Source organism: Bactrocera neohumeralis, chromosome 4 (assembly GCF_024586455.1).
Source record: "Bactrocera neohumeralis isolate Rockhampton chromosome 4, APGP_CSIRO_Bneo_wtdbg2-racon-allhic-juicebox.fasta_v2, whole genome shotgun sequence".
NCBI lineage: Eukaryota > Metazoa > Arthropoda > Insecta > Diptera > Tephritidae > Bactrocera > Bactrocera neohumeralis.
The window spans coordinates 6882335-6906982 of NC_065921.1; the positions used below are offsets into that span (position 1 = coordinate 6882335).

Genomic DNA, 24648 nt, shown 5'->3' on the forward strand with positions numbered 1-24648 from the left:
ACTTGTCCCCAAGTTGGTCTGAAAAATTTACATACATACACATGCTACTTCATAGCACGAGCATATGTGCCTTAACATGTACATATGTAACATATGCTCACCGCATACGAGGTCGAAAGGACAAAAACCATAAAACAATAAAAATGGCCGCCAGTCTGGAATGTCTCTGTCGTAAAATTAAAAAGAACTGCCACCCACACATTTCAAGCCGCTCATGTACACCCCTGAAAGAAAATACATACATATATGTATGTATATGTACTCGTATGTATACGGTGTGTTGTGAACCCAGTTGAGTTAAAAACGAGCATTTGTTCACGATTCTTTCGTATATTTTAAGGTATCGATTATATTTTCGATTTTTTGCCTGAGCTAGAGGTTTTTGTCAGTCAAAATACGATTGATATACTATAAGAGGCTCCTTATTTTATATGCGAGTCTTTTCGAACAAATATGGTGCTAGAGATAGGTTAAGTTAAAAGCTATAGACTATGTTATTGCCATACCCTAAAATATATGAGTTCACCAATATTAACTTTGAGCATACTAATCGTGTATTCAAGGATGGTTAAGGAACGCCTAAACTGTTGTTGTTGTAACGGTTATCTAGTCTCCGTTAGGATGGTAAAGTTCGGATGTCATCGAGTTCATCCAACGGTAGGGTCAGGAAACATGCTGTTTCGACGGGGTCAGACCATAGGGAGAGAGGAGTCAGATGTGTCGGGTGAGCAGGGCATGCAAAGAGATAGTTAGTGTCATGCGGAGACTCGTTGAACGCTGTAAATATACATATATTTGATATGTCGGGGTCGATTCTGGATAAGTAGGAGTTTAACCTACTCCAGTATCCAGAACGAAGCTGCGCAAGGGTCACTCTCGATTCTCACGGCAACTCGAGCTCTTCGTCTGGTATAAAACCTGTTATCAATGACATTGAGTCACTTTGTGATAAGACTAGTATGGTTACCAGGCCACAGAGAAATCGCAAGTAACTGCAAAATTGATGAGCAGGCAGGAAAGAGCACATCAGCCCCACTGACAGTTGATTGCGTCGGTGCTAGGCCCTCTTCGTGTGTTATACTACTGGATAGCTGGGCCTTGCAGGGACATGGCCAGCGCTGGGCTGCCAGAAGCACGCTGTCGCAATACAATTTTGCCCCATATTTGAACGCAGAAGGTCCAGTGCGCTCTTTGCCCTGGGTAAAGGAAGACCCTTCTTAGTTGTGAAGGTACCAACAAGTCATAGCTCTATCAACATCCACGCTGTAAGCTTGGAATTTTTACCGGATGCAGGAGATATTTGAAAGAAAATAAGGTATAAACAGCTCAACGATTCTTTCTTGATGGTCCCTTTATGAGATAAAGGCTTAAACATTCGGAATTTCTCATATTCAGATATGAGATCTACATATATTCCCACTGAGCTGGTGGTTATAGAAGTTAAATCCCTGAATCCCGTCGCCCCGGGCGCAACGTCTTGGGGGCTTCAAAACGATCTTCGCTGCTGCCAATTCGGGCAAAAATTCCTGCAAATTGTGTCAAAAGTGTACAAGATATAGGGCGAAAATGGGTTTTTTCTATGGCTTTTAATAAGATGTCTTGTAAATTTACTATCAATTTCCTCAAAAACCGTATTGTGAGAATTTTGGAACTTCAGAAGATATTTTGTAAAAATTCACTTTTGTTCGAACCACCTCATGAAACTTGTAGGTAGGTAGATAAAGGGGGGCGGCAGAACATCCTTGCCCCCGGGCGCCCGAAGTTGTAGCTACGTCATTGGCGCCAAGACTACGAACTTATATTTTAGGCATCAAATAGTCGGTTATCGTGGCGCCATAACGGTCGCCATTGACGGTCACCTTCTCACCGGCATCATTTTTGAAGAAATATGAACCAATTATTCCATAGGCCCACAAACCAAACCAAACCGTTGGTTGCTCTGTATGAAATGGCAGCTCTTGAATCTCTTCAAGTCGCTCTTCGTCCCAAATGCGACAATTTTGCTTGTTTACATACCCATTGAGCCAGAAATGGGCCTCATCGCTGAACAAAATTTGGCTTGAAAACGTCGGATCTTCTTGAAACTTTTAAAGAGCCCATAGAGCGTAGCGATGTCGTTTGGAAAGGTCGAGCGGCTTCAGTTCTGGAAAAAGTACCTCTACTTGGATCACCTTTTAGTAGCACATCCACATTTTATAGATCACCCATTGAACCTAACCTAACTTATTTTCCAAGTTTTATTTTGTGAATCGAAGATGACGATATTTATATATGTATGTTTATCCATGTTCTAATTGACTTCCTAACTCATAAACATACCTTCATTTTCATTGCAGGTCTAGATGCCCAAGTACAGGAGTCGTCTAAGGATCTTTATTGGTTTTAAACTGACGTGTAACGTTAAACCAGAATTCTCACGCACACACTCATACACTTTCACATACGAAACCAAAATATATTCGCAAGCGTTGATTGTTATAATTTTTAAATTAAACTCCATAATTAAGTATTTGTGGTTCAGCGTTAATTCAATTCTCGAAATTCAATGTTCATATAAAACGTAACTTAATGAAAAGCAACAACACTAATGCAACAACAACCAATGTGCAAATCTGTATGTATGTGTATGTAATATGTAATTGCCTGTGTGTGAACCGAACGGGCTTATGTGTTAATAGCATTTTAAGATATTCAAGCCTCAAAATAATCGATTTCCCAGCAGCATTAATCGGTTTAATTTATTTATGTAATATTTAGCATAAAAACCAAATAGTTTAAGTTGAATGCTGCAACGATTTCGATGACAACTATTTATTACAATTATTGTAGCGAAACTTTTAATATTTTATTGAAATTGAAAAAAAGACAAAAGCATATTTTTTAGGTGTAGCTAGGAACCGATTTTGATTTTTTTATTATTATTTACAAATTGCATTGCATGCGCTTACATACATACATATACATATACATATATGTATATATATATATGTAAGCACGTGTGTGTATGCAATTTTGACGCTGCTGTGTTTGAAAGGTTTTTAGTTAGTCGATTACTATTCGTAGATTTGTATTGATTATTGCGGCGTTAAGGTACTTATAAATACAAAATACTGTGTACATAGAAATATATAAACATACATATTTATATGTACTTACCATACTTACGATTTTATGTTAGAAACAAGTAATTATAATGCTATAAATCATAAATGAGGTACTTAAAGTTATTAAAATGCAATAAATGCTAAGACACTTCGTAATTAGTTAAGAAAATGGTATGAATAATTATCCTTGTAATTTCGTCTAAGTTCTTTAGTAAATAAATCAAATGTAAAGAAAGAAATAAATCAATTTTCAATTCAAAAAACGTGTTACTTAATATTTCCAAATGCATATAGTGTTCTATGTATGTGGCTGTTTATATACTTAGTAGGGGGGCTTAAAGTGACGCTACACTGCTCTCCTCGCCAATTCTTGTTTCAAATAACGTCATTTGAAAAACTTTTCTTTTGGGAATCTAGAAATATAGGAAGCAAATCGACTGATGACCACGGACTTATCTCCGGTTATCTACAATAATTTACCCTTTACATTTGCACAACTTTACTCTGGTGATTCCGGCGAAATGCCAAAGCATTGATCCCTATAAATCCGACAATGTTCAGTGCGCTAAACATTAACCAACAACACTATATAGGGTCAAACTAAATTGACTTGGTTGTTCCAAATACCTCGCATAGAAATGAAAAAAAAATGTACCCCAGTTATAATTTCTGGTATAAATAAGATATAAACATAGGTTTGTCGTACTGGGAAATTCGCTCAAAGGGCTACTGTTTTACTCGTAGAAATAGCGGTATTTTAATGCTTTTCTTTTTAATGCAACAAATATTTTTTACACGTTAAAATGTCAATTTAACAGTATTAAGAGCAGTTAAAATTAAATTAATTAAAAAAATAATATTGGGATTAATATTTGAAAATTATAATTAAAATTAAAATTTTAAATTGAAATTTAATTTTTTAATTATGTACAAAAACGGTATAAAACATTTAAAATTTTAATTTTGATGCTAAAATCAGAAAATTTTAATTTCTTTTAATTTCTAAAAAATGAGATTAATATTTTTTTCGTTCTGCTATTTGGGATTAGAGAGTTGAAATATATACTACATGGGGTTTTCCACAATTTGTTTCTCATATAAAAATAAAGTACTTTATTCGAATTTTTTATTGTTACAAACATGCATTATTAACAGAGAATTTCTGAAATTTTTGGAAAAAAAAATATTTTAAACTCGGCCATTGCGACGTCATTTCCCGTGACCCCTCGGAAAAAAGATGTGCCCGCGTTGGTAGGATACTCCTTATAGGATCATCTAAAGTGAAAAAATACGTGTTTGAGTTAAAACCTTAACTTAGAACTTAGACGAAGGAAAAAACTGAAAATTGGATTTTTGACAGACATTTTTACAAAAATTTAAAATTTCATTGAAAATTTCAAATATGTAGTTGTAATCGAAAAAAATTCCTTCGTCCAAGTCTTTAAGAATTGTATCTCAAAGGTCTGTGTAAAATTTCATGAAGATCGGTTGAGTAGTTCTAGAGAAATCTTGCCAACCGATTTCAAAAACACCGTTTCGAGAAAATCGCGTTTAAAGACAGCGCACTTAGCCTAGCTAGCCTCGAGCGCACAAGTTTTCAAAGCTGTATCTCCCATCAACTTGAAAATTTTGGTCAATATTCTAGAGGTGTATAAACATTTATAAGACAATAAAAAAAATCGAATTTTAAACCCGTGAACCCATGTAACCCCTTAATTAAGCTTTGCAGATTTACAAAAAAAAAACATGGTTTAAGAGATAATTCAATGGTTTTTTTTTATACATAATCCAGAATTGCAGGATATGAATAATCTCCGAACAACGTTTTCTTGTAATGATTCGACTCTGGCGCCATCTAGCATAACAAATATTCATAAATGGATACAGATTATTTGCTGAAACGCTGAAAATAATAATAAGGCATACACATATCAGACATCAAATAACCGAGGTGAATTAGGTGCGTAGAGTTGGCCTCCAGCTAGCTGGGCATAATTGCTCTTCTGCCTTTTGGAGCTCCTGTGGCGTAGTTTGAGTACTCTTGCATTTGGCCATCTATGTCGATGGAGGCACCGTCGTCACGCTTTCGGTCCTACCGGTTGGACTTGCGTTGACTGGTCCGCGGATCCGAGCCCCGCTACTCCATTTACTACCGAATGCGGTATTTCCGCCCTTACGCACCTTCAATGCGGGGAAAGCAATTTTGCCTCTAGCGCCTACTACGGCACAAACCCGTTGCGACTCCCCTGAGTTCTCTCAAATGCCTAATAAAATTCATCTGTTTCCAAATACACTTAAATTAGATATACTCGTATAGTAGATGGACATGACTAAAATACCGTCAACAAAATATATTCCGATTTTAAGAATTTTCCAAGAACATTTTCATTCTTGCATACGAGTATTTATAAATATAAATCGCAATGAAATGCCGTAAGCGCCGTTCGCTTAAATCCACTTCAATGGACAGGCAACGTGTGACCTAAGCAACTGATGGCTTATCAACTCTAATTGCCTGAAAGCCATTACTAAATGAGCGATTCTTAGCATTGACTGACAAAAACGCTGTCACAGCAGCCATGACGGTTGTTGTAGTTGCCGATACGAAATTCAAAATTCACCAGCATTGGTTTGCTTATCGCGCGATCATCTCGGTACAATGTTGCAGACTCCGGTAGAGTTGAGTCCAGACGCAGGCGCCTCAATCAGCGCGACACCATTTATCATAAAATAAGCGAAAAGCTAGAAGTGAGCGCTTTTGCGTACGCGGAGAGGAGAGGGTTACGTAATTAATGTTGATCCACAAAGAGGCTGCCTCAGCCGAAGCTATAAAAAGGTGGTCGTATAGCTGAAGGTTGCATATATCGAGGATCAGCGCTACACGTGTCTAAAATAAAAGTTGTTCTGGAAGTTTCTGTGTGTGCGTGTGTGTGCATGGATGTTTATTAATTTCAAATTTAGATGAAACTAATGGACTTCGTTGATCGCACACCGGGCCGAGTCATTGAGCTTGAATTGCGTCGTACAAAAACCTTGCTGCTTTATTGTTATTGCTGCCGTTACGACTTCTTCAATTTTATTTGCAGCACTTGGCCGTGTTGTGTTACTCTTGTCATTTGATGTGCCTTTCATTGACTTATCAGGAATCAATGAGACAATGCGATCACCCCACTGTGTGGCAAGTTGAAACGGCTGTCCATGCGTGCACCATTTGGTAGGAAATGTGCGCAAACGCGCGCGCTCATGAATAAAACAAACAATCGATCGCATGAGCAACGATCGGGCGCTGGAGCGATGGACAGCCGCGCATAGCCTGATCGTGGAACTTTTTGCGCTTTTTAGTTGTTTTTGCTTTTCGTTGCTGGCAAACACCTGAGCAAGCGTGCGCGAATGGACGAAATGGTCGGTCGCTTGGCGGGGAAACCGCTTACAGACGTGCCCAAGCAACTAAAGTCAACCTGTGTTGCTTCTTCTGGCTCTTCTTCCACTTTTTGTGCCGCGGCTGTTGCTTAGTCAACACAGTCTTTGGCAAATTTATTACACGACTCGAGTCAGCAACTCAACAGCAAGCTGCTGCGTCAGATCGAGAGCAACAGCATGTTGCAGCCGGTGCAGTTGCGGCGGACAGCCGGCAGGCTAAGAGCCACCGCTTTAGGTAAGTGTGGTAGCGGGAAACATAATTTTAGCATAAAAATTCAATAATTCTGACGTCCGAGCCATCCAATTGATGGATATGCTCTAAGTGTAGAGCCCGCAGTGCTGCGCAATATACGCTCAATGAAGTGTTCGTACCGCCTGTCCAGTTCGACTATTCAGCTTGCTGCAATGTGATGTGGCAAGCGGCCGGGCCGTTGCGTGTCGCCAAGGTGTTCAACAATTCGCAAATGAATGGGTTTATCGCTTTTTAATAAGTTCACCCAACGCCGCTGCCACCGCCAGGCTTATGGAATTTTGGTTTTTCTCCCTCAACAGCGGCCTTTTAGCGCGGTGCGTCCAGGTTCTTCAGCTTGTCACCGAACGGCAGCAACAGTCGCTAAGTACCTACCAAAAAGGCTGGGGACACATGTGCCTTGTCTGCTGCTTGTCTTCGGGTTTTTTATCTTTCAAAGTTCATGTTTTCACTTTTCTGCATTGTTGCTATTGTTGTTATTTGATCTACTTTATTGCTGAGTTTGTGGTGACAGATGTGCAGCGTTGGCGTGGCGATCGCACTTCCGACTTTTCAACACGCATAAATTTGAAAGTCTTTCATGTTTCACCTTTTTTGCACAAATGTACAGGTTTGTGTTGTTGTAGCTAAGCTTGTTTCATTGTTCTTTCGATTGCGAGTTTTTGCTGATGTTGTTGCTGCTTTTGTTTAAATTTATACACAACTTTTTAGCAATAATTTTCGTTGCAGAGTGGCCTTCTGAGAAACTTGGTGAGGCTTAGAAATGGTGGGAAACTTTTTGCGAATAAGCATATATTTATATACATATGTATGTATGTATAAGTATATACACATGATTATGTACTGAATTATATACATCTTACTATTGGCGGCATCTATTGAGAATAAAAAGTTCCTCCAGTAATACGTAATATATAAATAATAATAAATATGCCAGTTTGCAACTAGAAACTTCTGCCTGAAATCGAATTGATCTCAGAAGACACAACTTGATTCAACTTATTTGAAAAGTTGGTTCAGAAAAATAGCATAACTACGGCGAATCAGGATCTGGACAAAGTGCAAGTGGAAATAGTTATGCATTTAGTTTAGTCATCAGAAAATAGAGTTCAAAATAATACCAATATATACCATGCTTCAAATCTTGATAAATATCCGTGAAAAGAGGACCGACGCACACTACCTTTTCGTCGATTTCAAAGCTGCTTTTAACAGCACGACAATTTCGTCTATCTTGGAACCGCCATTAACACCAAAAACAACGAAATCGAACGAAGAATAACTATTGGCAACAGGTGCTACTTCGGACTGACGGACTAAATTCTACAAGTCACTCATCAACCCCGTCCTGCTATATGGTGCAGAGGCATGTACGATGACAACATCTGATGAGTCGGCGTTACGAGTTTTCAAGAGAAAGGTACTGCGAAAGATTTATGGTCATTTGTATATTGGCAACGGCGAATACCGCATTCGATGGAACGATGAGTTGAAAGAGATATAGGACGACATTGACATGCTAGCTAGGTCATGTCGTCCGCATGAATGAGAACACTCCAGCTCTGAACCCACCGGGGAGGACCTCCACTCCGTTGTAAAGACCAAGTGGAGAAAGACCTGGCCACACCTGAAATCTCCAAACAGCGAAAAAGAAGAACGACTGGCGCGCTGTTGCAAACTCGGCTATAACCACGTAAATGGTGTCTACGGCAATAAAGAATAAGAAGATTGTTAAAATATGCAATTTATATAGTAAACCCTTCAATTTTTTTCAAAAATGATGAGAAGTTTTATTAGTTTTCAAAAATCGCCCATTGTATGCTATAACACTATGGGTTGCCTTTTAGTTTTGCATAATCAGTCGTGACTTAGTGCCAGGTTCAGACTATACAACCAAGCTCCTGGAGCTTTTGACAAGTCACTATCCATATTTGTGACCAGACATTGTTCTGATATACAAGTCATATAAAGGCTAAACTTTTGAGAGTAATAGATCGATATTGTTGCGGTTTAGGAGCGATTCTCAGATGGAAATTCGATCCATGTAGATTTTTGGTGGTAACTCGATGTCCATCCATACTTCGAGCTTCTTTTCATTTTCAGCCTAATTTAAAAGATAGTTGCTTGGCAATCCAAACAGTCTTTGCATGCTAGTTGGACTCGGTGTTTTCCTTTACATTATCGATATTTTTGGTTACATTTTATGATTATGTCATTCTTGCCGTAAACCAATAACTGTTCCACAAATCAAAAAGTATTTGTATACTGTCAGTAGTCGAACCGTTTCGGTAAAATCTTCGGATTGGGAGTATTTTTGGCAGAAATTAGTTTAAAATTACAATATTTTAACTACCTGTTTTCATAAGGCTACGTGTTAACAACAAAAGTGATAATCGAATTTGGTGGAAAGTGAGTATTGTTGGAGCAATTATGATATACTCGTAATAATCATATCGACGACAATTAAGACATAATCGAAAATCAACAGCAAACAACACAGAAATAAAAGGAAATCGAAAATGGTCCACCCACCTTTCTCTCTCCATTTCGAGCCGTCTAACACATGCAGCCATTAGTCAGCTGCGGAAAGCAGTATCAGCGCTGCCTCATCAAAATTAACAAATTGTCAGCTACTGCATATAAATTTATTGCGAGTAAATTTGTCACAAATTGATATGAAGGGAAGGGAATGGCGTGAGGCTAAGAGGCCATTAGGCGTCAACACCGCAGGCAGGCAACTGCAGTCGGGGCAGCGACAACAACCGGAGCAGAAAATCAACAACAGCCGCATTACAACAACCACTGGAGTGTGTCAACACTTAATATGCTTATTGTTGTTATTGTGGTCGCACGTTAAGTCCATCATAAATAAATCTGAGCACCGCCGAACGCGTCTATTTTCGGTGTAATTTGATGGCATTCGATTGGAAGTGGCGCAGAAGACGCTTCGTTGGAAATCCGTGAGGTTGAAGGCGAACCACCAGGTCCTAGGTGAACTCGAAAAATGTATGTGTGTGCCGGTGTATATGTGTGCGGGGTGAGTGATGTGAGGCGCGTATTACTTAAGAGTGTCAACACGTTTGCGGGTGAATGCTGCATGCAACGCTTGCCCTCCACACTTTATGGGTTTTTTAAATAAACAGTTTACTTTATGGTTCAGAAACAACAAAAACCATATCGGTGCAGCCTGCAGACGTGTGCCCGCAATAAAATTCTAATGTTGTGGTCTATCGGCCAGCGGAAAGCGGGAGCTCGGCGAGCGCATTAACATACAAATCGAAGATTCGACATTCCTCGGTAGCAATGTTTCTCCATTTTATTAAAGATCTGTGTGTGTGTATATATGTGTACATATACTTCAGTGGTACTGAAATTGCTTCTACTTATGCAGTGGAATTTTTGTTGTTATTGTTGCCCCTGCTTTAGCCACTAATTCCCAATCGTAAATTTGTCTTTAAGTGGCTGAGTCGTTAATTGGAACGATGTAATATATATTTGCTGTTGTTGTTGTTGCTTTTGAATGCGTGAAAGCGCGTGTTTTTGGTTTTAAAATGTGTGAATTGCCGATGAAATGTTTTGATTTTGGTCCATTGAGCGGTGGAGCATTGGTTAACGATGCCCAAATTATATTAAAGTGACATGCATACGAAATTAGTTGTTGCCACCTTTTGCATTTTAAGCAGTATGATAGTGTATACCTTGTGGTTTCTTTTATATATCCGTGAATATATATACAATCGTTTCGACATACATATGTATATGTATGCATGTAGTTAGTAAGGCGCTAATTTGTGTTTGCGGTCCGCCTTATCTGATGCTGATTACTTATGGTTTTGCTTCGATTTTTGCAGAGTTTTTGTAAAAGGAAACATTTTTAGTTATTATCTTATGTTATTTAAAAATAAATAATAAAACACTGGAGCCAGCTTTCCAACTATCACAACATGATCGATCTGGTTGTTGGCTTTTCGATCCGGAGACAGCCAGTTAGCTTGAATTTTTCTATGCTGGAATCAAGTACTACAGATAATCATATTTCGGGCCACGGCGAAATCGATAAGCCTCAACCAATTTAGGGATGTTTCCTCGTGGAGCCTGAATTTCCTGAAAGTTGTGCCAAAGATACCTTCTTTGCCCAACCTGACGTTAAAGTCGCCAAGCACGATTTTGACAACGTGGTGGGGGCAGCTCTCTTAGATGCGCTCCCAACGATCATAGAAAACATCTTTGGTCACGTCGTCCTTCTCTTCCGTCGGGTCGTAGGCGCAAATCATCGATATGTTGAAGAACTTCTCTTTGATGCGAATTGTGGCTAGACGTTCATCCACATGCACTCGTCTCAGTCATTGTCCCGTCCATCGCACTTCTTGAACGGCGGTGATGTCAGACTTTACTCTTACGAGGACATCAATCAGCTGGGCAGCGGCACCCTCCCAATTAAGGGGCAGGTGCATACCCTTAAAATTGGAATCCTTAATGCATTTGCCGTGGTCGTCATCAAAAGAGGGGTCTCTCATCCGAGGCTGTTGTGTTCTTATCATTAGACGGCGTTTTTTACGTGGCAGGTCCCAAACCCAGCACACAACCCCGAAGAGGGATGGTTCGCCTTTAAATGGATGTTCTTTGGCGAGTGCTGTAAAGTTTCTGATCTTTTTCATACGCTCATCATTTAGCTCGATAATTTGGCTCAGATGTTTTTAAGAAGTGTGCGGTATATTTTAAAAAACCTCTCAGTTGCCTCAATACTACCAATTAATGAGGTTAAGAACTAAACGAAGACTTCACAACAGTGAGCGATACTTGAAAACTTTAAAAGCGTTGTTTTCGAAATAGCTAATTTTGAGTTATGCAGCCTTGTAGTAAGTGAACAATATTATAAAAACAACAAGATCAGACTATGTACAATATGATGTCAACCGGAAGTTCAATAATCTTTGTACTGGGTATTTGACTCAAGAGCAACATATTACTAGCCACAAACACCTTCTGTATCTGAGGGCTGTATAACTATTATTCGATTTCGTCTATTTTTAGACGTGAGATAGCAAACCTTAAATGCACTATTTGTGGAAAGTTTTATTTCGATAAGAACAATGGCTATCAAGTTATATACTGCAAAATGATAGATAAAGGATGGTCACAGGCGAGTGAGGAAAGTAAACGTAGCCACGGCTTACTTATAGCTGAGTTTACAAGGAGGTCTTCTTCTTCCTCTACTTCCCCCGACGGATACTGCGTCTACTACTTTCAGAGCTGGAATGTTTTCATCCATTCGGACGACATGACCAAGCCAGCGTAGCCGCTGTCTCTTAATTCGCTGAACTATGGCAATGTTGTCTTATATCTCATACAGCTCATCGTTCCATAGAATGCGATATTCGCCGTGGCCAACGCGCGAAGGACCATAAATCTTCCGCAGAACTTTTCTCTCGAAAACTCGCAACTTCGAACTAGAAGATCGTTCTTTCTCGAATCAGCTCTGCAGCACGAATTGATGAAATAATGATTTATGGGATTTCTGCATTAAACTTATTAGGCTCGGTGCCATGACCATTTTATAAAGCTAAGAGGTCCTGCCCCAAATTAAAGTTTGTCTTTATTTGTTTTAATCATAGTACTTTAGAGGTTTTCAGTTGCTAAATTGTTCTAATTCGCCCATCTGCAATATCAACCTACCCAAAGTGCCAGGAGACATGTTTACAATAGTGATATCTTAACATAAATCATTAAAGATTAGATTAAAATTTAGATCATGCAGATGCAATTGTCTTCAAAATTTATTGCATTATCCTTCTCTCTCTTCTCATTTGAGCTATCCCATTTCAGAACTTAAAGAAGCATATTTGTAAGCGATGTCCTCATCGTGAAACATTATTAATAAATTAATTTAAACTTCTTTCTGCCATATTACATTAATTAAGAATTTCAATGAAGCGTTCAGCACTCAATACGGATGTGCTGCCGAACCGCCCCGGATATGCCAATTGCAGCTGAAGGCCACTTTTCACTTGTCATGACAAGATCGAAGCTATAAAAAATTAATAAACATATGTAAGCCTAGTTGTACAAATATATCTACATACATATGTATTTATTTGTAAGCAAAACTGTTGTTTGTATTTCACTCGTATTTACGTTTGTTTTTGTATTAATGAGGATGCACTTTTAAATCACAGACAAATAAATCACCATAACGCCAGTCAGCGGACTGCGCCAAAATCCAATGCTGTCAACCGACCAGAAAACGAAAACAACAACAAGCACAAAAACATTAACTAAAAAGCTGCACACATGCATACAAACATATATCACAAAAATCAAATCAGCCGGCAATGTGATGCCACTTACCATGCAACATCCAGCAACCGGTAGCTGGGGACCAAGAGGCAGGGGCGTTTCACCACAGTCGGCTCCAAAATGATGTATTGCTTTTTTAACGCTGCTGATAGTGTCTGATCCGCAGGAAATTAACCAAACGAAACAACGGCAACCACAAATAAATAAATACACACACACACACACCTACCAACGCATTTACATATTCAGCTGTGAATATGATACCTATGCTAATACAATATACACATACTTACATACATATTTATTGAGTGTGGGCTACATTAATAAAGAAGCCTCATTTAGCGGCGCTGCTGTACGCTTGGTTGCCCGCTCGTTGGACTTACTTTAGCGGCTATTGTTGTTGTATTTGTGTTGCGGGGCGACCACTGGAGACATTGCCCTTTATGTGTGTACTCGTTGCTGACAACATGTGGTCCAAATATGTTGCATTTTTCGTTTATTATAAATTGATTTTCATTATAATTTCAACTGCAGGACATTGATGTTTGACAGCGTCGCTGCTCCTTACTTAATTTCTGCTTAAATGACAATAAGCAGCGTGTTTGCGTAGCAGAGAAGAAAGCGTTGGACCATGGCGGAGCAACGTGGGAAAAAATGGTTAGCGGTTGAGTGCAGGAAATCGTGTGTAGGAAAAAAGAAAAACCACTACTTTTTCTTAAACATTGATTAAGCAAGAAAAGAAAAGTACATTTAAGATAGTAATCCAACTCATAATATTGTTTTAATACTTCTAAAATATATTTGTAGAAAGGGATATCAAAGCACTTGAGTGCAGCTTACATTCAAAGCTCTTAATATAGGAGCATGATATGAATATGATGAAGCTCTTACTTGGTCTCAAAACCGTCCTTCTTCTTACTATAGAAAATGTGATATATTTTGCTTCCGAAAAAATCGAATACCCTATTTATAATGACTTAAACAAATGACAGCAAAAGTATTATCCTCCCACAATAAAATCATTTCAAATCGTTTCAGATCGGGAGCATTAAAGGGTTACGTATGTTTGCGGGTTTCAAAAAATCGATTTTTTATTATCTTATTAAATTATTTTTTTTTTTATTATCTTATTAAATTATACACATCTAGAATATTGTCCCAAATTTTCAAGTTGATCCAAGCAATAGTGTCGTAGATAGAGCCTTGAGAACTTGTGCGCTCGAGCCTAACTAGGCTAAGTGCGCCATCCTTAAACGCGTTTTTCTTGAAATTGTGTTTTTGACTTCGGTTGGCAAGATTTCTCGAGAACTACTCAACCGATCTTCATTAAATTTTGCACAAGTCTTTAAGATACAATTCTTAAAAAAAGATATTTTTTTGACTCCAACTATTTGAAAAAAAAATGTCGGGAAAAATATTTTATAGCTCCAGAAAAAACCAAAATTCCCTAAAGGCACTGAAGGCAATTCCAGCAACAAAAATGTACATTCCATGGTATTTATTATTAATTAACAGAAAACAATGTGAAGTTAATTTAAAGCCACTAAATCAATATCACCACTAACGGTAGAAATATAGACTTCACAATAGGCTCCTCTAACTACGAGTCATTCCTCTTTCAGCTTCACTGACTGTCTTAATACTTGAAGGCATGGAATTCATTAAGGCCTCAACTGATGTTCGTTTAACGGGACCATACCAAACCAGCTCTAAAGTCTTTATCAATTGACTTTTATTTGTTTGGCTTCTGTTTAGTAACTTCACACTTCTTTATGTGCCATAAGTGCGCAATAGGGTTTAAATCGGGAGACTTTGCAGGACAATCCATGCGTTGCATCCTTAGATCGATAAATGTATTGGCCAACTAAAAATAAAAATTAGAGCTGAATAGGATCATATACACCAATATTGTATAGATGTTTTATACATACATGATTTATTTCCAGTCTAAACTTAGCCAATTTCTCGATGGCATGGCGCTGAGTCATCCTGGAAGATTAAGCGATCCGTATAAAGATAATGCTCTTCAATCGCGGATACTACGAATTGTAAACCATTTTCGAATATTTTTGTGTATTCATTATTCCATCAAAAAGGTGTACAGGTTCAAAACATGGTATGAAGTGCAGCCCCAAATCATTTGCCTTTGAGGAAACTTCATTTTTATACCCTGAACTGGGTATATTAAGTTTGTCACGATGTTTGTAACACCCAGAAAGAAGCGTCGGAGACCCTATTAAGTATATGTATAAATGATCAGTATGTTGAGCTGAGTCGATTTAACCATGTCCGTCTGTCTGTCTGTCCGTCCGTCCGTCTGTATATATACGAACTAGTCCCTCAGGTTTTAAGATATCGTTTTGAAATTTTGCAAGCGTCATTTTCTCTTCAAGAAGCTGCTCATTTGTCGGAACGGCCGACATCGGACCACTATAACATATAGCTGCCATATAAACTGAACGGTCGGAAAGTAATGCAGCTGCAATTTTTGTGTTAATATTGACTTTTTGCCAGGGCGTCTTACATTTTGCATCTCCGTCTTTTAAATCGGTCGCTTCAACTTATCCTCCGCTGTAAGTTGTCTGTTCTCTCAACTGAATTTCGAGGACGACCTGATTCTTTTTTACGATCCAAAATATCACTATTCTGTTTGTTTTTGTAAAAGACGAACAATAGTTGAATTACTGCTACCGATTCTAGTTGCTATTTGCTGAGAAGATCACTTATCTTCATCTAATAGTCACGCGTTAAATTTTTCTGATTATTTGGCATTTTGCACAATTTTTCATAAAAAATAATTCCTTCTCAGTGCCTACTAGATCTAGTAGAAAAATGTGGCGAAAAATCCAATTTTCAATTTTTTTCCTTCGTCCAAGTTCTAAGGTAAGGTTTTAACTAAAACTAAACATAACTAAAAATATTTTTTCAAAATTTACAGAATTCCTTTGTTAATAGTGTATGTTTGTAATAATAAAAGATTATAATAAAATATTTAATTTTTTATATGAAAAAAAAATTGTTGAAAAAGGCTATTTTTTACCCGAGGAAACCCATGTAACTCCTTAAAAATTTATTGGACGTATAACTCATAAAAAACAACGTTATTTTCAATCAAATTACATGTATTAGAGAATTGCAATATTAATATTATTAATATTGAATCTGAGTACATGCGGAAATATATTTATAACAATCATTTTACCTAATATTCGTACGAGTATATGTATATTATTCCAAACTTAATACAGTTCATTAAAATATAAACCAATTTAAATTAAACTTCATATTCCTCCGCATTTCACAACGTCGCTAACATCTAATTTTCCTTTTATTCTTCGGCGCCTTCTTCATTGATCTCCTTAGTAGATTTTCTTTTCCAGCAACTCCTTTGAACTCTTCGCTTGCAGTTATGTGGTTATGTTTGTTGGTATGTACAAACATATACATATGTATATACATACACGAGTACGCTTATGTAATAGACGCAAGCGGCAATAAAAGCACCGCACACCAACTACCATTTGGCCATAAAGTAAGTTTATTTCAAAGTTTCCTACCCCAAAACGTAGCAAAAACAGCAAGTCGGCTCAACAGTCGGTTGTCTTGTGGCAAAACTACGCCTTTCCTTTCGTGTAGTAAGGTCTTTTAAATTTTTACGCCGAAGTAAATTTTCAAAGCCCATGATTGCCGCAATTTTGGGTTGATTTTATTCATTTAGTGTGCGTCGTGTTGCACACACCCCTCCAAAGCCGTAAGTTGAATTTCTTGTACATATTGGTATATAGGTGTGTACTAATGTGTGTACGAGTACGATGTAGTGTGTTTGTATGGCTTCGGCGTCTTGGCCGCAATTGGTATGGCGCAATTCGTGGTCTCAAATGAGTTTCAACCACGGAATGGAGTTCGCAATCAACTTAATCTGTTAATAATGGAAAAATAATTCACAAAATTTTCCAACTTTACTTTCTGTTTTGTTGGTGTGTCGGTTTGTCCGCTGTGTTTTCCTGCTTCCTTTGAATAAAATTCGACCCTTTGCCGAGGCCTTAATGGCTACGACAGCGCCTACTTGAGACAAATGAAATTTTGGAAGATGGGGAGAGTGTACAAGGATTGAGCAAAATTTTCGAACTTTACTTTAAATAAAAGAGAAAATACCTCAAAATGGTATTATACGAAATTAAACGGTTTAAATTAAAGTAATAATGCGATACGAAGCTTTATAAAATAGCTTCTTTATTGATTTCTACTACATTAAATTTCGGACCGAAACTTCTGGATCTTTAGCAAACTCAAACGACCGCTCCGGGCAAACCGTTTGGAGTCAATTGAAGTCATTGAACGTGAAACGCTACGCGCATTGAAGACTATTCCGGAAATTGACTTTAACAAGAGTTTCGAGGATTGCAAAAAATGTATTGGGCCCAATGTGGATTACGACATAGATTTTGAAGAATAAATTGAGAATTTTGTAATTATGAATAAGACTTACTATTTTTTGCTCATAGTAATATTTTTATCTTTGTGAAAACTTGAGATCTTTTGGAGCGCGCTTCTTACCTAAAGCATTCACCAAAATATTTAGAGCCAATTATTTAGAAATATTGAGGACCCCTGCTCAATAAAGAAGGACGAGAGAGTAAAAATCGGATGAGCAATAAATAGCAGTTTGCAACTATAGTAAGTTGAAACATTGCATTCTGTCATAATAATGATTAGAAGTAGGGGTCACTCTTCTAAATGGTTGCATTGGATATAGTGCCAGGAACGAAGGCAAACAGCTCTTATTCTGTTATATTGGCTTAGTTAATCAGCAATTCCTTGTCGAAAGTAGTATGTTAAGTCGTTTTTTCAAAATATTGATATCAAATGTGCATATATTTGAGAATATTCACTAAAAACTTTCCAGTTCGGTCGGCAAATAGTTCGGGGTTATGTTTGAGGGTATTTTTTAAAAATTTTTTAATTGTAATCAGATTCCAAACTTTAGAGAATTTTTTTTCGAGATGCAGAGACGCGGAGGAAATTGTTTACTAAAAGGTTGTATCGATCCATTTGAATTTTACACACGATCTTCTTATATACTATATGTCAGATAATGGACGATGGAATGATATTTTAAATAATAATTTAGATTTTTAATATAAATTAAATATAAATTTATGCATAAAAAACGATTGTTTTGGATATCCGCCATTTTGACAAAAATAAAAGTTTGGCTACTCCTTCTAACATTGCCTATATTAGCCTTTTGGTTTTTGCATTTTAAGCACGAAAATCTTTGTAAACGCCGGATATCCTTTTCCGAAGGCATTCCTAAAACTTTCATCAAGGATCAAGGGCACGCAAAATTTTTTAAAGTGAATCGCCGATTATTAAAATTCAATTAATTTTACATTACAATAAATTACCTTCAAAGCGATTACTGGGTTCTAACTCAAACAATGACTTCGAAAAAGTATGACATTAATTTGAAAAAGTCAGTATGTATGTATCTCAAATGTTTCCTAATCAATCATACGTTACACTCTGGATTAGAAAACTCTGCAGACAATACTCGTATTAGTTCATTTTCATCACAATAAAAAAACGAAACAAGATATAGAGAATAAATAATACAGCAAACTTGTAAAATATAACAAAAACATTATACAATAAAAGGCTTTAAAGATGAAAAAAGAAAAAGAATACATTAAATTGAAGAGAATAATAAATTACGAAACAATTTGCCTGAAGGTATTTAATTCTAGCGGTAACCATTTTGTTTGTCGTTAGTGTTTTGAGAGCTTTCTAAGTCGCTTATTTTAAACCAATCTCGGTGAACTCTTAAAAAATAAACAACTTAGTTGTTTTAACGATCATTCCCTTATCTCTCATTGAAAGAGATTATCTGATCGCAATTCAGTTTTTAATCAAAAGTAATTATGAAACATAGAAAACTAGCAATTAAAATAACTAAGTACAAATGATCAATAAGATTGACACTCATGCTTGTATATAGAATATGCTCCATTCCTTCAAGACCAGCTTTCCCGATTTAGTACATATTCGCTCTGGGAATATATTATGCCGAAAATTTCATATTAGCATACTTTCGCAAAGGCATTTAAAAATCTAATAATATTTTATATTGCACTCCTAAGCGCAACCGAAATATAATATTCCATAACTATGCGCGAACATAAGTTGGTTAATCTAAAGGCGTTAAATATGTAAGCACATTTGCACATTTATCTATAAAACCGCTTTTTAATTAATTTTTGACTGCAACAACTCCTCTACCACATCACGCAACATCGACACACCCCGCCAGCGCTGTGCTGACCAAATTGGAAAAAAACGACGTTATTAACTGGGAACTCATTAAAATTACTTCAATACTTTATTCCACAATTTTTATTTCGTTGTGTTTTTTTATTTCAATAATTTTCGCGTGCTAACTGGTTACTTGTGCAACATAATGCACCCACCGCCCATGCCGCGCGATTTATGCCCCTCTCGTGTGTGTTTGGTAAATATTTTTACGAAAACCTGTCAGTTGTGGACAAATTGTCCAATGAATAATGAGTTGTCGGTCGGGTGGCTGTGGCTGAACGAACAATGGTGGAAGGTGGGCGGTGAGCGGGGGAAAAGCGACGAGTGGCGTGCAGTGTTGTTGGCTAAGCGGCGGCAACCTTTGCATGTTTCATAATTTTAATTAATTGCATTGAACTTTCAAGCATGCGGAAGGGCTAGCGGACGGACGTGAGGCGGAATGAATGGATGAATGAGCGAATGAGAGCACAAGCAATGAATGGTGCGGCATTGAGTGCAATTTTCGGAAATGGACGAAGCAAAGTAGTTAGCCACACGCAGCAGGCAGCTGCTAGCTGATGGCTGTTGGCTAAACGTTGCATGCATGCGCTATGCAATACGAGAAGTTCCGAAAATGCAAGCGAAAATCAATAAACCAACCAAGCCAAGTGGTTAGAAGAGAGCAGCAACACACGCCTGGCTGTGGCCTCTACTGCTGGTGGTTGGAAAGAGCGCACTGCTGTCACGCATCCTGCCCGTTCTGAATTGTTTCTGAGTGTGTGTGCGAGTCGACACATCACACACACACATACACATCAATGTACACAATCCAGTTTGATATCGCGCCATCAGATACCGAACCACTCGTATCAAATTAACGTCGCACAGTGGCGACCTCAGTCTCAGTCTCCGCCCAATTGTAACCCACCGAATGCGTCAAGTTGCAAGCGCTCAACAACAACACGAACAGTAAGTACGGAAGCAGATGGCAGGCAGTAGGAGTGTTAGTGAGAATGAAAACCGGTTCGAGCTTAACTGCCTTGCTTCGGCATAGCACATTGTTCTTACAAATATGCATCTATATAAACTTACATATGTATGTATGTACATATGTGTTTATCAAATTGGCGATGGTTTTTGTTGTTGTTGATACATGCGCGTATTGTATAAATAGTAAGCGGACATCTTTGCCAAGGGTTGGTCCACAACAAATGGCTATGTACATACATAAATGACGCAATGGGCGAAGGGGTGGTGAATTTCTATTTACAAGTGTGTGATTATCTAGGTTTATTTATACATACATATGTTATATAATATTTACTCTTATTAACGTACACTATTTACAGCTGTTGGCACTTGCTTTTTGTTTGCATTTTCGTTTTGTCATCACATTTGACAAATCTACCAGCTGACCTTAACGACTTTCTAAATCATAACTTATTTTCAAAAATTAATTTTTTTAATGCACAGCAAATCAGGCAGCCACCACAAGTATGCGAGTGCGAAACACAGTTTGTACACATTATGTACATGCATCAATGTTGCAAGAATCCTGATGGAAGAATTTTCTATGGCATTTTGTATGCTAGTGGAAGGTATGTAGGTGTAAGATTTCATCACGTTTACTCAGAAGCTTGTGATCATATGAAAATATAGAAATAGTTTGGCGTTGAGCATAGGTAGGATCCACCTACTAGTTTAGTAACCACATATGCGAGTATTGACTAGTACGAAGTTGTGTAAAATTTGCATGTATTCCTCACGCTTTTTCATCAGCTCCAGTGCGGTGTTTTAAATATTAAGTTCCACTTGAAAAAGAAATCTCAAAAGTGAAACTGAGAGGACTCTAAGTTGCTTTAACAATTTCTATATTGAGATTCGTTCGGTATTCACCTCCGAAGAAAGTGTTAGAAAGGATAGAAAGATTTTATTTAACACATAAATAAATATAAAAAATTTGCCTAAAAATACCTCAAATCCAAAACAAGAGTATTATTATTGATGACTACAAGTAATTATCAAAGGACTAGAAAATTTTTATTTTTAAAAGTAATTTTTGTGAAAAAATTTAAACTTTGGAGTGGCTTAAACTTCGAAATTATTATCAAACATGAAAAATTTATCTCAGAAGGTCGTGTGAAAATTTCAATCAATAGGTTCAGCAAAGTTGTAGGAGTCAATTACACCCCTCCGGAATAGCCTTGTTCTCATGCTGCTTGGATCCTCTCTGTCGTCTCTAAATGCTTGCCTTTCATCGACCTTTTCAGCAAGGAAACAAAAAAATCCGTGAGGGCCACATCTGGGCTGTAGGACGGCTGCGGAAGTGTTGGGATGCCGGCCTTGGTTTGGTAACTGTTCACAAGAAAGGCAGTGTAAGCCGGAGCGTTGGCGTGGTGCAACTTCCAATCGGCTGCGATGTCTTGTCGGACTCGATTGACCCTTCGTTTGAGTCCCTTGAGGACTTCCACGTAAAACTTGGCATTGATGGTATGTCAAGGAGGCAGAAATTCATGGTGGACGATGCCTTTGTTGTCAAAAAAAAAAACAGTGAGCATCGTTTTCACTTTTGATTTGCTCATTTATTAGTGAGCTCTTCCCGGCCCTCCAAAAAGACCTGCTGCCATCGAAACACACCACTTCTTGCTATAGCAACATCTGGTAAGCCTGTTTGATCATATTAAACGTCTCTGTCGCAGATTTGTCGAGTTTCACACAGAATTTAATCGCGTACCTCTGCTCTAACGAACGCTGCATTTTCGGCTTGCACCACTCACAGAAACACGTCACGAGAAAATGTTTGTTCTGACTCTCCAGGTGCTCGGAGACAACTGACCAGCCGCTCGTTCGTTAGCTAGAAACGCCCTCTAACGAATCCAGGCGCGCCCGCTCCCAAGTACAGTTGCGGCGGAAGAAAATCAGTCCTATTACTTTCCGGACAAACCCTGTACTATATTTTTACAGAAGTGGATATAACCGGTAAAGTTAATCGCAGGCAACACTGTAGGTGAAAATTAAAATAAGCTGCTCTTGCATCGCTCTCCATCGAAGTGATGGCTTTAAGCACAATATTTTAAAGATAATAACGTACCTCCGCTGGATGCATCCTTATAGGCTCTAAACAGCACATAAATGCTATTATTGTGGTTTGACTCTAGGACTTTCCTGACAGACTTTTGGATCGCAGCGCTGTCCTGCGTTATTTCATCGTCCAGCGTAGATTTACATACATACTTACATATATCGACAAAAAGTAACGGAGCATATTGCGGTTTTGAAAGTGAAACTATAGTAACCTTGATTTGGAAGGAAAAGAACCGGAGGATGCTGCGATGTTGAAGTGAAACCCCTACCCTTATTCCATGCCTATTATTTTATCAAAACATGTTATAAACTGAATATTTACTAGACAATTTTTTATACGAATTTATTGCCGAGTAGTACGACTTACATACGTTGATGCTTTTAATTTTCAAGAAAGGTTACTTATTATAGACAAAAAACAGTTTTACAAAGCCAGCGCTAACATCCAGCTCTGCTATGCCGCTTTTAACATTATTATTTTTTAAATAATAAACACATCTCCAACCAAGCCAACAAAAGTATGTACAGTACGTGAGCACTTCTATCTCGTTTCACATTTTTCCAATTAATTTCCCATATTTCCCATTACAGTTCACATTTCCACACTACCATCTTCGTTAAATGCCTACCAAACTCAGAGTTAATTCGACAAACTTTGCATTCAGCTAATCAGGAGCTTAGCAGCAACCGCATTTACGCGCAGCACAGCGATTCCACTAAAGCCGAACAGAAGCAAACGATCATCTTCAACGCTGCAGCAAAAGCGCTCGCAACGCCAGATCGGACGCAATGCTTCCGCTGTTGCGGCATCATGCTGGTGGGCACAGTAGCGCTCTTGCGCACCACACTTCCATGCATACCATCTAGCGGTGTTTCAAAGCAAATGCCACAGCCGCCATATTTGGCGAGGAACAGAAGCGACTTGAATGCCAGTTTATTAGAAAGAACTGATCGCTCAATAAGTAATGCGATCGAGTGCACGGTGGTACGTAACATGCGCGAAGAGAGGTTTGTAAACGAGCGTTCAGAGATAATAAGTTGCGTTTATTTCTTTGTAGGAGCATTGCCGCTCCAAATAATTTGTTGCGGGATCCCTGAGATCCTAACCGAGATATATTTTTTAAAAAGTAAGTAAATTTAGGAAAATCTTTCCAATAAAGAAAGACAGACAGAACAACACTGTTGACTTAATATCCAGCTATGAGAGCTTTTAATATTTATTTTGGACTGTTTACCGATCCAAATAGCGTAAGCTCGCCAAAATGTCAGCACATGTCCTGATAAAATAGGTGTGTGTTTGAAATCTTTTCGAAGTTTTTCAGCGGATAAATTTTTAAGGAGGGGAGAGGGATATTTGATCTCTCGTCTCGTCTCAGATTATAAAAATATATATGTATTCCCTTTCCTAGACTTCTCTAAAAGCGACACATTAAATTACATTTTTATGGAATGTCCTACTTTCATAACAGAGGCACTTTTCGAACCTAACCATAACCATCAAATATATTGGACCTATGTATGTACTTGTATAGTGGTTTGCAAGAGATGGCGTAACTTGATTTTTATTTCATTGTTAAAATATTCTTGTGTGTCTTCTTCAGTATACATATGTATGTACGTCATATATTTGAAGTGTAGGTTAGGTTAGAGCATACTGCCTGGCTATCACGCCATACATAGACCTACTGGTCCCTAATAGTGCCAGATGGAGGTTCAGTTTAATTTGAGGTGAAAAATTCGTCACAAGGACGTCAACGCTTTTTGTGAGCTTGATGTCTACGTTTGTTATTTCGTCCAGTCCTTTGAACTCCAAAGCGCCTAGGCTTTGAGGGGAGTTCATTTTAAGTACTTTATAATAAAAAAACTTAACCGAAAGTCATCGCATTTTGATGGAAATTTATGTTAAACATGATCTAGCTGAGCGAACATGCCAGAAGTGGTTTGCACGGTTTAACACTGGTGATTTTGTCTTGAAAGACGAATAACGTTGGCCGGCCAGAAAGCCGATAATGATTGTTACCAAACACAAAACGAACTCGCAGAATCTTTGGTAGTCACTTAAGAACTGAAGCATACATTCAAAAGCAAGACAATAGATTGTCATATGAATTGAAGCCAAGAGTCGTTTAAAGTCAATTTTGCATGCCAGAACTGTACAAAAATAGTTCCTTTTTGCATCGGATTATGACTGATGAAGAAAAA

At 37.9% G+C, this 24648-nt stretch overlaps 2 protein-coding genes across 3 annotated transcripts in view; one reads left to right on the forward strand and one right to left on the reverse strand.

Moving 5' to 3' along the window:
* Nucleotides 1-3313, forward strand: part of LOC126756906 (protein vestigial) — a 39502-nt gene extending 36189 nt beyond the window's left edge. For both annotated transcript variants that reach the window (XM_050470405.1, XM_050470406.1), the window contains exon 8: nt 2337-3313. In XM_050470405.1, coding sequence (XP_050326362.1) covers nt 2337-2386 — 50 coding nt within the window. In that variant the 3' untranslated portion in view covers nt 2387-3313. The remainder of the gene's footprint in view (nt 1-2336) is intronic.
* Nucleotides 1-24648, reverse strand: part of LOC126756915 (protein immune deficiency) — a 243375-nt gene that overhangs the window by 136072 nt on the left and 82655 nt on the right. The window lies entirely within an intron of this gene.